The following is a 15,783-nucleotide window of genomic DNA, read 5'->3' on the forward strand; positions in this document are numbered from 1 at the left end:
TCGCTCATTCGTACCATGTGCCCCGAATCGCCGCATGCGGCAAGTCGCACACGACGCGCCGTACGACAGATCGCACGGAAAATCGCACCATGTGTCTCGCGCTTTAGACGTGGCCAATCACTTAGCGACTCGGATATTGCGGCCGGCGATGGCGATGACGAACCTCAACAAAACCCTCGCATCGACCACGATCAACGGTAGGTCACAACAAATCGGCGTTGAACGTTGTGGCAGCGCAGTCAAGCTGATATTGTGGGAAATATCCCGATAGACATGACGACACGGAGAGCGTCCCACTACAACAGCTAGAACAAGCAACAACAGAGAAGAGCACATGTAAGCCGCATGGCAGCCAACGAAAATTCGTGACGTAGCCACATGACGTAGCGTTTTCTTGGCTATTTACAATCCCGCTTGATGTCAATGTCGCGAGGTGCTCTATTTTGCGGTTGGCTGCGCGCACATACTTTAAAATTTATTGTAAATATGTTCTAGGCGATATTCGCCGCATTGATTGTAAATATGTTCTAGGCGATATTCGCCGCTATTTTATAGACGATGTGTGTGTGACCAACTAAATTGATCTCACAAGTTATCTCGACTTCAAATTTTTGTGTAAGTACTCCTTCAAATTTGGACGTGTGGCAGCCCCACCGAAAAAATGTGGCATTACAGAACTTAAGGTACCATCAAATGAATAATTTTTGCGCCCGTGTAGTACAGCTACAACCCATTTGCGTATTATGCAAATTTCCTTGCTTTCATGGCCCACTGAAATACTGCACATAAAATAAATGAAAGAACACAGCACTCATGTTAGCGGAAGACCTTAATGCCTACCTTTTAGTCCTTGACCTCCAGCAACTTTTATCAGCAAAACATACTTTACCAGTAACAACACACCGTGTGAACACATCACAGTGTCGACACGTGCGACGCATTTTGTGATGTGCGAATAAAGATTTTCTTTTCTGTCAAAGTCACCTATGAGGAAGCTTTATCTTGAAAGCTATCCTATCTAAATACATGGAAATGGAGAAATTTTTCTTGGCAAACACAGTACAGCTTCCAACGTGGCTTGTTCAATAAAAAATAAAATTAATATATATTGACTGAAGAACCAGACTTTCTTATTTAGCTCAATTTCTTGCGATTTTAGAAAAACTGCTTAACTTTTGGAAATGTAACTGTACAGTTTGCAATTCTAACTTGTAATGAAAAACGATATCGCAATTCTGTAACTGACTAATAAAGCATCTCAAGCGAACAAAATTATGCGCTATACACCACTCTGAAAGACCATACCACTAATTGTGAGCATAATCTTTGGAAAACCTTTACAAACATTGCAACAATCTTACGTGGTGGTGGTGGTAACAACTTTATTGAAAATCGGGCAAATTCGTGGCCTCGGCCTAGGCCGCCCCCGAGGAGGTCCGGAGATCCCGTCTCCTTGCCGCCTCACGGGCTTGCTGGATGGCCCATAGTTGATCTTGGAGGTTTGAGCTGCACATTGTGGCCGTCCACCGCGTCGCAGCTTCATCTGGGGAAACTGCATTTTCTCTGCATATAACCTCACGTTCCCAGAGAATGTGTCTAAGAGATGCATGAGCTCTGCTACATAGATGTCTGGATATATCCTCCTGAGATGGGTGGGGAAGGTCTTGGTTTGCAACTGCCTCCAGTCTACTGTTTGGGCCCTGTTGAGTTTGAGATTAGGGGGTGGATAAACACGCCTGGAGTTTTGATAAAATTTTGTAATGTCACAGTACCTGGTCTTTCTATACCGCTCTGTCCACGACTCCGCTGGATTTCCAACCCCAAGAAAGGATCCTTGTATGCAGGCGCGGAATGCAAGACCTTGCGCTACGCAGTGGACCTCCTCGTTGAGGTTGGGTACGAGGGTGTCGGGGGACATGAGAGCCAGCAACTACATATATAATGTGTCATTCCTCCGTCTCCTTGGAGGTGACATAGTTTGCGTTGGCTTTGAGTATAGCCTCAGCATTCGGCGAAAACCTGCCTTGTGCATAGTTTCTGACCGCCGTCTTACACAAGCCGTAAATTTATATATCATATTTATCCATTTCAGATTGCCTAACAGATGCAGTCTACGAAACTGTCACACCTGTTTTTGGTGCAAAGTTACAGCTTCGTAAACTGTGTGCTTCGCGTCTTTTTTAGCTTGCCAATTTTTCGCAATGTATTGTAAATAAATTTCGAGGTTCTAAATCAAAATTCTGTGTTCAAGGTTGCTAGGATTTACCTTTCTCTCTCAAGTGCAACAAATTTCACTCAAAAAGGTTCAGCAGTTGCCTTATAAAAGCATTTCTGCATTTTACATGTATCCAAATGAGGAAATCGGAGTTTGTCCCAATAGAAAGCTTTCTCTTATGTGCCACATGATCATGACAGTAGCCCCAAATGAATACACAACACATGACGATGTTTGATAAACAACCGTATAATTCGTTACAGTAACTGAACAATAGCGCAACATTTTGACAGGCCTTTCTTCACATGGTTTGTACAGCATTTCACCTAGTCTTTTCTTGACAATGCTGTTGGACGCCAAGAACGAACAGGGCGACACCTTGCATGCACTGCAAACTTCGAGCAATTCTTACATTATGCGCATTAAAAAAAAGTGAACTCTGGTGCAGAGCAGAAATGATCAGCTACAAAAAAAGTCACCAGCACAAAGCCATAGCCAAAAATGTTATTGTGTGCTTCTGCAAAGAGGTGGGACAAAGAGAAGAGCTTAGGAGATCTAAAAAAAAAAAAATCATTTATAAAATCTCTAAACTCCCACCGCAAAAGGATGGCCTTGCAGCACACAGCACACTGTGGCTACTTTATGCAAGTTGTGCCACACGCACACACAACGGAAAAAAATTCAATAATGTGCCCTGAAATGCCGCACAATGTTCTATATACACTCAGAACAGAACTGCCAACTTAATTTATATCATTAAAGACAAACAAAAGGCTAATTACATCAGTTTTGAACTAACCCTAAAAATTCCTAAATGACCGATGACACCTCCATGGAACAGAGGCACACAACCCTCAGTACATCCTGAACAATTAATGCATACGTGGCCAGAAAGCACAGCAATCGTGTACTCAAAAAGCCGGAAACGATTGACCACAACATTGCTGGTTAAATAAAAGCAAGAAAAAAATTATTTCAGCACTCAATATAGGGTGAAACATCTTTGAGTGAGATGCTGATCCTAGGTTAAGCCTCAAAATTTCATCAGGCAGTAGCAAAGATGCAAAGTATATAACATACTTCTCAGTGTCCTAAGCCTATTTATGCGAAGTGTTTCTTCTCTTTGTACAAAGAAACCACGCTATACATGTAAGATGAGGCAGGAGCATGTTCCTTGGAGAAATGGTGGAGGAGGAATAAAATGGGACCAAGGGAGAAAGCTAGAGTAAGAGTCATTTGTGACAGGATGAAAGTGTAAAAAACGCACGGTGCTATTACAGTGATGCAACCAACACTCGTTAGAAAAGTTCATTCCGATAGTCACAAACAGCCTTGGCATCACGTTGCAAAAAACAATTCGGCACTGCAGGAAGGCAGGCCAGCAATCTGTCCGAAACTACAGCATCCCTATTTGCTGCATGCCAGCCTACATTACAAACCGGCTTCGTTTGCAAGCCAAACCACTATATTGCCATGCACTTACGGCATCTGTGTCACATTTGGCAACTTGTCAGTCAGAACACGTGGTGCCCTCCCTTGTCCAGTTAGGCCTAACAGTGCGCTAACCCTAAACCATGGCAGGCAGCCAAAATTACACCAAACTGCAGACACCCTGCGCGTGCTGCACTTCTCGTCAGGCGATATGTTTCACCAACTCCTGCAGTATAGCGAGTGCAAATGTGGCAACGCCACAATGCCACTTAACATCTGTCACAATGGGCACAAAAGTGTCAGGGCCTCGAGATGTGCAGCAAAGCTTTTTCACCCGTCTACACTGTCGTCTGCAGGCAGTACCACTCACTCGTTCCCACATTTTTATACACAAACGATGATTGCAAGTGGGCACAACCCGTAGCAGTTCGTACCTCTGATACAATGAGGAAATATGGCTCTACTATCTGCACATGCCGCCAGCATGGCATCTACTAAGCCAACACAGGATGATAGGCAGTACCTGGATTTGTCTAAACTTCATCCTTCTAACTTTGAACGACTTTTCAAAACCAATATGTTATCGCAGATTTGCTGCATGGCAAATATAAGGCTTATTTAGGCAGTAATTTATATCATTCGTTTTTATTTTTCTCAACGTTAAGAACCGGATAGTTCAAACATCAAATCACGTATGGTTGTCCGAACCAAAGAGTTGTTCACGGGAACACTGAGACAGTAATCAACAGAGGGAAAACAAGAGGAACCTCGACTAGAGCCAACGTTTCAACAAGGGGACATTTGTCAGGGCAAAAACAAGTCTCTTTGTCAAAACGCTGGCTCCTTGTTTGCCCACTTATGATGACCAATGATTAGTGTGATTAACCAAATGGAATTTAGGCTTAGCTGCTGATGTGCTTGAGAGTCAATTACATTTATCTGAATGAAATGAGACCAAACAATTTATGTACTTGCGAACATACGACACTTAACTACGAATAGACGTAAGGCCCAACACTTGAAGTGAATTACGATAAACCTTAAAAGAAGCCGCAATACACTTTCTCAGCAAAGCCATGCAAATGAAGAAAATTCAAGCAATGTGCATTATTTGCATGCCGGCTGAATGATTGCAGAGTGTCGTGCTCTGGCAAACTTAGTATGAAACTGTGTACACACAACCTGCCGAGAAAAAGAATTTAGGAGAAACGAAGACTGAGCATACCTTCTACCTGAGGCAAGGAACTTAGACATGTTCAGTGGTGTTCACTGATGAACAAGCACCTTCAGACCAACATATAACAAAGATTATAGGCCTTCTGGCAGTGGCACCACCAGCAATGTCACCCCATGTCACATTATGTCAAAGTAACAAGTTACGGAAAAATGGAACTTGGGGTGAACTGACTTTAGAGCAAAAACAACTTAAAACCTGCCAGACAGCAGTTTTATGAGCAATCTGAAAATGATAAACTCCTATGAACCATTTCCACCAAGAAACAGTGAACAAATCTGAGGAGATCTAACAGGCTAGCTGGCCCACCTATCAGTCACTTCAAGCTGACGTACCTTGCAGACAATAGTTTACAACGTTAAGGGGGGGCTTTCCGCATCCTAGCTTGGCTAGTACGTAGAGAAATAACAACCACGCTAACTACAGCAACTAAAATAAACTGGCAGTAATGACCCAAGATGCACTGTCAAAGGGCCAGGCCAGCTGCTTATGGAATTTGTCGAGGTGCAACATTGACCTTCAACCAAAACTGTCATGGAGCTCATGTACATACGGAGGTAGAAACAAACCACATTTCTCTCAAAGGCTGCCGAGAAGGATGGGTACAAATGACCTAAACAGTGAAGAAGCTCAGCTGGTGGCTAGAAACCAAATGAGTACGTTGCCTGCTATACCGGTAATTTGTGGCAGTCGGCACGTAGTACATAGCCACAGCCTGTAACACTAATTGTTCATCTGTGGAAACATGAAGGTCGACATGGCCACTGGCACTCACTACTAGACCAAGCCCAACACTGCAAAATGCCAGCTGTCTGCACTGCCTACAGACGACAACAGTCTATGGCTCAGCTCCAGCACCAAGTGTTCTTGCCCATAAACTAAGCAAATGTTATCCGTTAAAAACCAAGTATAATCCTTAACTTCAGCTAAAAGAGCAGCATGCCATCAGCAGGCTACATCACCTGCACACAACAGACGTGCATCGGCACTTCGTTCAAATGACCAGCACGGCTCTCACGAGCCAGCGCCCAGGGAAGAAAAAGAAAAAAATTAATGTGAAGGGCGCGATGCAGGCAAGTTGGGGAGAACAAAAAGGAAAGCCAGCTCGTGTCTAGCTCGAGGGAACGCTTGCAGATGGCGATGCCCTACCTGCACAAGCGACAGCTAGAAGAGCGGATTTGAGGAGGAGGAGCGGGAGAAAGAGGGGGAGGAGACTCAGAGCAGTGAGCAAGGGCGCCGCTTCTTGGGCTTGGGCTGCGGGCAGAGCACTGCACGGATGGCCTCGTCAAAGACGTTCTTCAGGCCCTTCTGGGTGAGAGCAGAGCACTCGAGGTACTTGACAGCGCCAATCTCCTTGGCCATGGCCAGTCCCTGCGGGTAGGTGATGGGGGCAAGCTTGCGGTCGCGCAGTTTCTCCACAGTATCCTTGTCCTCCCGCAGGTCCAGCTTGGTGCCCACCAGGATGATGGGCGTATTGGGACAGTGGTGGCTCACCTCTGGGTACCACTGCACACAGTTTCAGAGCATTTGTATTTTCACCGTGAAAGGCCTTCCAAGGGTCTTCATGGACTAGCAATAACTTTGTTGCCAGATCAAACTAAAGGTGGCACAGCACACTATCAGTGCATAAGTGTGGATCTGTGGCTGGCTGTGTGCATAGCAATATACACAATGTCGCCTAACTGTTATTGGTGATGGCCAATTTTCTATTAATTAAACGTGTTGAAATGATAATATAGTGTCCTCCAGCATCAAATTTTTAGGCAGGAAATGATGTTTAGGCACTACTGTGGGTCTGCTGCGAATGCATTGGTTAGAATATCAATCCACCTATTCACTCAGCCATAGCGCTCTACTCACAGCGCTTGAATAAAGTACACTGGCACTGGTATTAAATGCCGCTTTATTGTGTCTGAGTATTTTTCAAAGCGGTCCTTGAAAATCTGCAAAGTCCCTGTTTGTTCCTGTCATTATTCCTTTGGTGCCCAGCATCACATTGTAAGAGCTCTGCGCTTTTTCATAGTCCCTAGTGCCGTGAGAATGTCCTTAAAAATGAATGCCTTTTATTGCCCCCAAGGGCTCAAATCACCACAGGCACGTCTGAAATAGCTCTGAAGGCCTACCAGTACAATTATCAGGAATACAGGTGCTCGTACTGTGATAGGAGATGGCGGGCACACGCAGGTATAATTAAGGAATGCATACCGTCTCGTGACAACTCCCCTTCCCACTCTTGGTGTGCTTCACTGCAGTACCTCGCATTTGCTTCACTGCATAACCCCGCAGAGCTGACTTTCGGGAACCGGTATTACACAACATGCCATGCGTACCAAGCTTCGAAGCCATTGGCGAAGATTACGAAGGCGGAGTCAGCGTTACTGCTAATAGCAACAAATTGTTTGAATGAAAAACACGGCACTGAACAGCAAGCTTAGCAGCGAACGTCGAAGTAGCTAGGCCTAGCATTGCTGCTGTGGTGGCTACGACTGCCAGCGGATTTGCGCGCGAGAGGGCCGGTTTGAGGTGGCGAAATAATCGAAACAGTGACAATGGTAGTGTCAGGAACCAAGTAGTCGCAGCGGAGCGCCAGGACAAGAGGACCAGCGTAGCAGACTTCTAGAACGCCAATGCGCGTGCCCTGCTAGTACATAGAGCACAGACCGCCCAACTTTATTTCTGTCGTATTTCACAGCTGGCACCAAGGCACTGGCCGAGAGCGCCGACCTTAGCGGGACACCACATGGCAGCGTCAGTAGGGGGCTACAGTGGCTTTGACAAAGGCCACTTTGGACCTGCGGTCATGGCAAAAGGTCTGGAAAATCGGATGGCGAAGGTTTTTTGCATCCGAAATTTCAGACGTTCTTATAAATTGACTCTATGGGGTGCGTGGCAGTGTGGTGAAGGCGTATGAATTATCAGGAGTGTTCGAATAACCGGACATCCAGAAAATCTGTCATTGACTGTATTAGTATGTGAAGGCAACCAGCCAACGCAAATGGCACTGGAATCATGATTATGTGACAACAATTGGATGACAAAGCTGGAATGACCAAGATGGTATTACGACAATGGTATAAATACTAATGTATGGCAAGGACAATAACAACCATGGCATACTGACAAAGGAATGACGTCATCCTACTGTTGTCTTTCTACCATCACCATGTCATTGTAACCACAGAGTTGTCATGCCATGCAGCCATTCCATAGTCATTCTGTCGTAGTCATCCCATTGTCATGTTATTCCTTTATGATTACGCGCGGGGCCCGAGTTTTGTTCAAGTGTCAAGAGTCTATGTTGAGTGAAGCATTTCTATGTGAAAATGTGTCAAACTTGTTTGTGCACTCTATTCTTGGAAATGGTCGCTAAAGAAGAACAAAACGCCAATGAAAGTGTCACTTGAACCAATTTTCCCCAATGAATGGGATCAGCATGTATTTTTTCTGTGTTCATTATTTGAGCACAGAAAAATTACATGCTCAGTCAAATCATAGCAGAGTCAATCTGCTGGGATGATGGATTTGCAAGCTAGAGCAAACGACAGTTTCATTCAGTTCTGTGTGCTCAATTTCGTGTGTCAAACTAAAATTGCACTTCACCTTCAACATGAGCACACCAATGGCAAGAAGCTCAAAAAATTAATTGTGGGGTTAACGTTCCAAAACTGCACGGTGGGTTTAGGGACACTGTAATAAAGGGCTCCGGTTTCATTTTGGCCCCACGGGGTTCTTTAATGTGCACGCGAAGAATGATACACTAGTGCTTTTGCATTTAAACCCCATTGAAATGTAGCCACTGTGGCTTGGAATCAAACTCGCGACCTCAGCAGTGGAACACCCCAGCTGGTAAGGGTAACCGGTGGTATGGTTCACACCAGAGTGCCTTCAACATTCCTGAAGCATTGTGAACACAAATATTAACATAGCACATGCACTGGTTACATACAGCAACAGCTGGTGTCGGAAGTGAAATGCAAAACTGTCTGGTGCACAACCACAGAGCAAACCGCAAAAAAAAAAATAAAGCACACAACCACTGAACCAAGAGACATAGTCAACATCACACTCACCAAGGCAACAAAGACCTTTCTAAGAAGACTGGAAAAGTTCTGACAAAGAACCTACATAGAGACAATGATGCTCTCGTAATTGTTAGTTTCACATTACCACTAAATAAAGATTTAAAAATCAATGGATTAGCACAATCTTCAAGGACAATGTGTGCAATCCTATGAGCGCTGATCAAACTCCAAATGCTTTGAACATGTGCCGCAGTACGGAATAAGTAGTTCTTTGTAAAACATTGACCACAAAGGCAGATGATGTCAACTGTACAAATGCTGCTCCACATGTCGTACACACTGCTGCAAACAATTCTGCACACATTAAAAAAAATTTCACTGCATAAAAGAAAAGCTATTATTCATTTCACTAGTCCTCTACCACAGTTTGAACTCAACGAAGGAGGTCTTCAGCACATTTTTTTTTTTCTTAGAGAATATGCACCCACCTTTGCCCTGACGTTTTCAAAGGATGCTGGGTTCACCAAGGAGAAGCAGATGAGAAAGACATCCTGCAGAGGAAAACAAGAACAGTGGTGGCTGACTCAAACATCACAGTTCACTTTCATTACTGTCGCAGCATAATGCCTCAAAAGAAACCACAGACAAAGGTGCGTCGACCCCGACAGGGAACCCCCAATCAAAATCTGCTCTCGAACAAAAGAGTTGTGTTTTCATGATCCAAACAAGTTTTCAATTTGCATTTTTTCTTTACATTTGGTTCAAATGACATTGAACTTAATGACTGATTGGGCCTTAGTAGCAGAGCAGTGCTGTAACAGAGAGCTCTGGGTTAATTTTGACCACTTGAGTTTCTTTAACATGCACCCACGAATGCACGTTAAGTACGTTTTTATATTCTAACCCCACTGGAATGTGGACAACATGGCCAGCGATTGAACCCGCAACCTAGTGCTGGGCACTAGAACGTCAGGCCACTGAGGCTCCGCAATGAATAAGAAAATAATGTCAGTCTTCATTGTTATAAATGCCTTCAAGCAAATTCTTCCACTTAAAGGACTGACAAAAGATTTTTAAAGACCCAGTTTTTTATGGTGCAATGCAAAGCTTACCCTCGGCAGTGTTTGCATCTACAGCAGTTACTCCCAAAAGTGTGCGGATATTTAGAATGCAGAATTTTTCAATCTGAGCAGCCTCTAACAAAGTAAGAGTCCCTCTTCCAGCAACGCTGGGAAGTGAGTGCAATGTAGATAGCCCGCCTAGCAAATTGTGGAAGCCACCCATCGTTCTGCTTTCATGAGAGTGTAACTGTGGTTAATCACGTACATTTCGGCCTTTTCAACCACTTTAGAAAATAAGAAGCTGGTGCAATAACTTCACATTGCTGTACAGACATTTCTTGCATTCGTTCTGCATTTTTCCCCAAGTACACGCCATTGTCATGGCTGGCTGGCCCCTGTCGTCATCGTTCTGTCGATAGACGAGCCAAGCCAACTCATCGAAAACGAAGGCAGCGCCACTTTTCAGCTCACTACAAACGAAGGCTTATCTGCACATTGCAAGCCAGGAAATCTTATAATAAAAAGCATACTGCATTCTAATAGTAATAAAAAGACCAGGAACCACATACACTAGTAGAAGTGAAGTGGTGGACCTCTTATGCAGCTTCATGTTTTGCCGCATGGGGTACCAAAGGTCATCTTTCGTGACTTTTAGTGATGAATTAAAAATATAAATCCACATTTAATAAGAAAAACATGGTTCATTTTAGCCACTATAATAGGAAATCATTCCATCAGTGGGGTTATGTCAATTCATGTTCTGAGCAGTTGTCTGTCCCTTTAAAAATCCAACAATTCATCTACTTCTACACTGAGATATTTGTCACATTTGCAATCACACATCAACATAGATGGAAAAGACATTTCTTTTCATTTTGAGCCAAATGTGTGGCCCCAATGGCAGAGCTTGATTGGAATATGTGTCCTTGGGAATATGTGCAGTGAGTGGGCGTTTTAGTAAGTTAAACAGAAGAATGTAGTCCTGACATCAAGCTGCTACAGCTCATGTTGGCGCATTCACTTGGACTTCAGCGTGAATACTGATAATTATCAGCTGACTCCAACAGTTCTGCAAAAGCGACCAGCAACGCCGAGCAGCAAGAGCCACAGCTAGCTATGCCACTGCTCCCCTTTAAATGAACAATGCCATGCTTTACAGTGCGCTTTGAGCTAACTGGGTGACCGACCTCTGATGGCACAGAGCTTCTGGTAGCACAGCCTCACTCCTCATCGGCTCAGCCGCATGAGAACTTTTGCAGTAGCCAAAGGCAACAAACTCAAGTACCTGACCACAACACAATGCGCATTGTCCAGTGCATGTGGCCTATCAGAATTCTTGCTTCTCTCTCTCTCTCTCCTCTACATACAAAGGTTAGTCAACAAAATCCAATGAAATACCTTACTTCATTAAAGGAGTATTGACATGAAATGTTCAACATTTTTTTTCTTTTTTGCATTCGAGGATAACTGACACAAAAATATTGTGTTCATTTCTTTTCTTGCGTCTTTAGGTAGCTGTTGGCATAACTATGGTACGAAGCCTCAATTTCTCGAGCACAACAAAAAATTTTAAAGCATGGCACCTGTTCAACGGCCCGTTCAGAACGTGCATCAAGCACAGCACGGCTTCAGAGATGAGAAACGCGACTCATCGCATCACCGAAAGCGAGTTGCTGTTCACGTGGTATCACAAACAACCTACGAGCTGCACAGTCAGCCCGGTGTGGCAGTTGCCCGCTGTCAAATCGGCCCTTCAAATTGTGCACTTTTCATGAAAATGCTGGGAGACACACTCTTCTCTCTTGTACCGTCGAGTGCTGAATGGACACAGCCTTCTGCATCACGGCCATAGAGTGTGCGTATGCGCCACTGGTATCTGGTACCCTAAGACTTCCACAACTAATTTCGATAATGTGTCGAGTCGCACTTTTCCCATCCAAAGTCACGCTGCTCCTGGAGCTCGACTTAAAGTGGTCGCACTGAAAGGTAACAATTATTTGATTCACATTCGCAGAAGTAAGACCTGATACCATAATTACTGTGTCAATGACTATCCAGTAAAGGAATTAACACAAGAAAAAAATTTACTGCCAGTGTTTCTTTAAATAAAGGTCCTGAAACCATAGGAAATATATTGGAATGAGCAGCCTAAATACTAGTTTAGTACAACAGCTTTTCTACAAAACCGTTTTGATGCAGTTTTCAGGGATGCATGCGTCGTACTGTCATGACGGAGGTGGTCATGCGGCAGCAGAACATCGTGCCATTTTTGCATTCACTCCATCTCACCTGATCATTTGCTATGCTGCTACTCACTGTGGCAGCCTGATGAAGTGGCATAACAGAACACCGTTACTGGATTATCACCAATATTAGCAACTTGCAGTGGCAAGTAATAAGAAATCAACAGAAGCGAAGAAAAAAAGGATGAGAGAGAAATCTAATAGTATAATCGCATGCTATTTTCGCGCTGGATAGCACCAATATCTTGAATTTCTGCACGAGTGGGCCATTATCAATCACAAGGTCAGCATTCCTTCGTCCAACATTATTGCATACAGCCTCTCCTTTTTCCCACAAACTTACAATCACTGGAATTGCGTGCCCAACAAAATAGTTTCATTACTAATGCTGGTCTATTCTGTAAAGCACCTAGAAGTATGTTTTGGTACATCTTTCCACGTATGTGCCACTGTTTCCTTGTTTTAGTTTTGAGTTAGCTGTCTACTACACACTTATGTATTTTTCAGTTTCTGTAGTGTTCAGCAGAATAGTAGTCATTTATCTGTGTATGTTCTTTCACACATTTCTAAGTTTGTATTAATGCTTTTTATGAGCACTGAAGGCATAATAAATAAATAAATAAATAAATAAAAGAATGTATGTATAGCACAGCCCCTGCATTCAAATGGCATTCCAGTTAGGGACACAGGGCAACTCCATGTTTACAACATGCGATTATGTCCTTGTGTTCTATCTGCGCATTCTGTTACCTACTCCAACCACTTTATACACTGCTGCGAAGGTGTGGTTTACTAGGGCCCTCTATCTTGTGGCATGGCATACGTAGGCCATGGCATACCTTGTGTTAATGGGTGCCTGAGGGAACATTTTAGATAACTTGAAGGCATACTCAGCTGTCATCTATCAAGTCATTGTCAGTCATGCGGCTGCTCACCAGATTTCACCAACATTTTCGTACTCATGGGGTACGTGGGCCAGCGCACCCACAAAATCGGCGAATATTTCCAGATTGGCAGGAATGAGCAGTCGCGTGTTAGCCAGCCATCTATCACTTTAGATAATCAGAAACTTGTTTTCTAGATAATAACTTCACCTCACGCTTGTAACAGCTGAATATGTCAACCCCACTTCTCTCTAATTTGTTTTCTATTTTGTATATTTATTCAGCTTCAGTTTCCGATAAACTTTCAGTTGCAAGACAGCGCTCATGCCCTCCCTTCTGCTTGTCTCCATCTCTTTGCACTGTGAACCACGAACCTGTTCCAACTCGCCCAGTTTTCAATCCTTATACGTACAGCCTTGACCCAGTCTTCTCTTGTAGAAAACAATATGGCCCCAATTTACGTTCTACAAGTGTTCTAAAGCGAGCTTTTGCCAACCTTGCAGAGCTGTTAGAAGGACACTAAAGCAGAAAGCATAAACAAAAGTGATGACGTCGACAGGCCCCGCTTACCGTCTGTGGGTAGGAGAGTGGCCGAAGCCGGTCGTAGTCCTCCTGACCAGCAGTATCCCACAGACCAAGGTTGATGGGCTTGCCATCGACCATGACATTGGCCGAGTAGTTGTCGAACCTGTCAAGCAGAAATTCACATGACTACATTATGGACGTGCTCTCAGGCAGATGGCTCTTGTTAATTTTTCCTGTGTAGCCATTCCTTCATTTATGTCACTCAACTTTGGTCACTGAGCTTGAGCGTCCCCCAATATCTGGGAGGTGAGATACAGCTCAGACTGGTACCATTCTGCATGAGCCATTTTTGCATGGTACAGCAAATGGCATGGACATAACACACCCCATGTCACCTACGATACCCCACGCTTTTAGCTTAAAAACAATCTAAAAGCCTTGCTTTAAATTTTTTACACAGGGAAGGCTATGCAAAAAAAAAAAAGGATAGGTTGGTGGGAAGCATTAGTGCAACCCAATATCGGTCACCTTCTGCAGTGCTGGTAATCGTCTACCATTCTTATAAACAGCCTTTAAACAGCACCTTAACAGGTGATCTGGGCACTTGGCAGTTAGCAGATATAATGCCAATCCGAGAACACAAACTACAGCCCGACATGGACGCTGCCCAATCATGAAGGTCACCCGAGGAGCCACGGTATTCCTCGACATTCTGGGTTCCACTGCATTTTGAAGCTAGCTGGGAATGTGGCACAGTATGTAATGTATACCAGCCATTACAGTGTCAGGCATGGAAGATGAATCCCACAAAACTACACCCCCACCCCCCCCCCCCCCTTGTGACAAAAACAATCCACACCTGACAGTGTAATACATACTGCAATACTTATTCATAGATCATCCTCTGGCCAGTCTTTAGTGCAGATAGATAAGCAACCCAAGAGACTGATTTCACGACCACGAAAGTGTGCCGGTAATAGCGGTCTTTAGCAGGCTGTGGACCAACAATGGCAAAAAAGCATTCATGTGTTTGTACCATGACAAACCCACTTAGCCCTCAGGATCAATAGGTGGGGAGATGAGAATAAATAGACAGTGCAATAAGAGTCGCATTGAATGGCACACATTTCCCAATTTCCTCCTAAGAATCACTTGGAAAAATCCACAATGGCATTCTTATTGGCATTTCCCTCAAACATTACCTCGAACACAAGTGGAAAAGTGGCAAGGACTACGGTCATCAAAGTGCCAACAGGGCATCTGTGCATGCGTTCTGCACATGGTGAAATCGGCCTATGGGAACACAGTGCAGCAATTCAACCAATCTAACATGTTTGCACAAGCAGCTTGTACATAGCATGGTGATCATACTTGAGAAGGCTTTAATGAAAATGAATCAATACTCACACTGTGGGTATGTACTCGCCAGGGAAGGCATTGGTGGTATAGCTGATGAGAAGACAGGTTTTACCAACGGCTCTGCACAGATGGAGAAAATGAAAAAGCAGATTATCAGACATTGCTCCTCATTCATACCTCCTCTGATGTGAATTCTCGGCACAGACATAGAAAATAAAGAAGAAAAACAATCGGCAGCATGTTACACTCCTGTAATGCGTGAAGGCGAAAGAATGCTGCACACGTAATGCATTAAGTTATCCAATCGGAGGGGTCAGCCTTCTTGCAAGACATAACGAGCTGCAGTGTGAAGTAAACATAGTGCGTTGCAGGTCAATTTCCTCGAAGACACATGTGGGCGACTAATGCACTATATGTAGGTTTTTTATTGTTCATTCTTTCTTTGACACTTTATTTCGTTTCTAATTTCATATTCAGCCATTGCATGTTTGCATGCTTACCATTCTTGATGTTGATGTTTCCTTCCTTTCTTTTTTTAGTTCTTTCTTTTGTGTCTTCATTCATATTCGGCCATTTCACCTTTAGCTCACTAAATAAAGCTTTTCATTCATTCATTGCTTGCCTACGGAGGTATGAGTCATTCCAGATTTTTTTTTTTTTCAGGCATGAGCCATTTCTGATATTTTTCGTATCGCTCGTTAACTTTTCTTAAACCACTCTACTTGATAAGATTTTTTTAACCACTCGGTTACACGCCGCCTTATTTGGGCATGAGCCATTACAACGAGCCACTTAAGGCTTTTGCCTTA

The 15,783-nt window shown here is 43.8% G+C and overlaps 1 protein-coding gene across 1 annotated transcript in view; it reads right to left on the reverse strand.

The window, feature by feature from the left end:
* Window positions 1–2,444: 2,444 nt before the first annotated feature.
* Window positions 2,445–15,783, reverse strand: part of Rac1 (ras-related protein Rac1) — a 40,001-nt gene continuing 26,662 nt past the window's right edge. Inside the window, exons 2-5 of the mRNA XM_050174334.2 lie at window positions 15,023–15,094; window positions 13,661–13,778; window positions 9,391–9,453; window positions 2,445–6,386 (exon numbers count right to left, since the gene is read on the reverse strand). Coding sequence (XP_050030291.1) covers window positions 6,096–6,386; window positions 9,391–9,453; window positions 13,661–13,778; window positions 15,023–15,094 — 544 coding nt within the window. The 3' untranslated portion in view covers window positions 2,445–6,095. The remainder of the gene's footprint in view (window positions 6,387–9,390; window positions 9,454–13,660; window positions 13,779–15,022; window positions 15,095–15,783) is intronic.

The sequence above is a fragment of the Dermacentor andersoni genome, chromosome 8 (assembly GCF_023375885.2).
Source record: "Dermacentor andersoni chromosome 8, qqDerAnde1_hic_scaffold, whole genome shotgun sequence".
NCBI classification, from domain to species: domain Eukaryota; kingdom Metazoa; phylum Arthropoda; class Arachnida; order Ixodida; family Ixodidae; genus Dermacentor; species Dermacentor andersoni.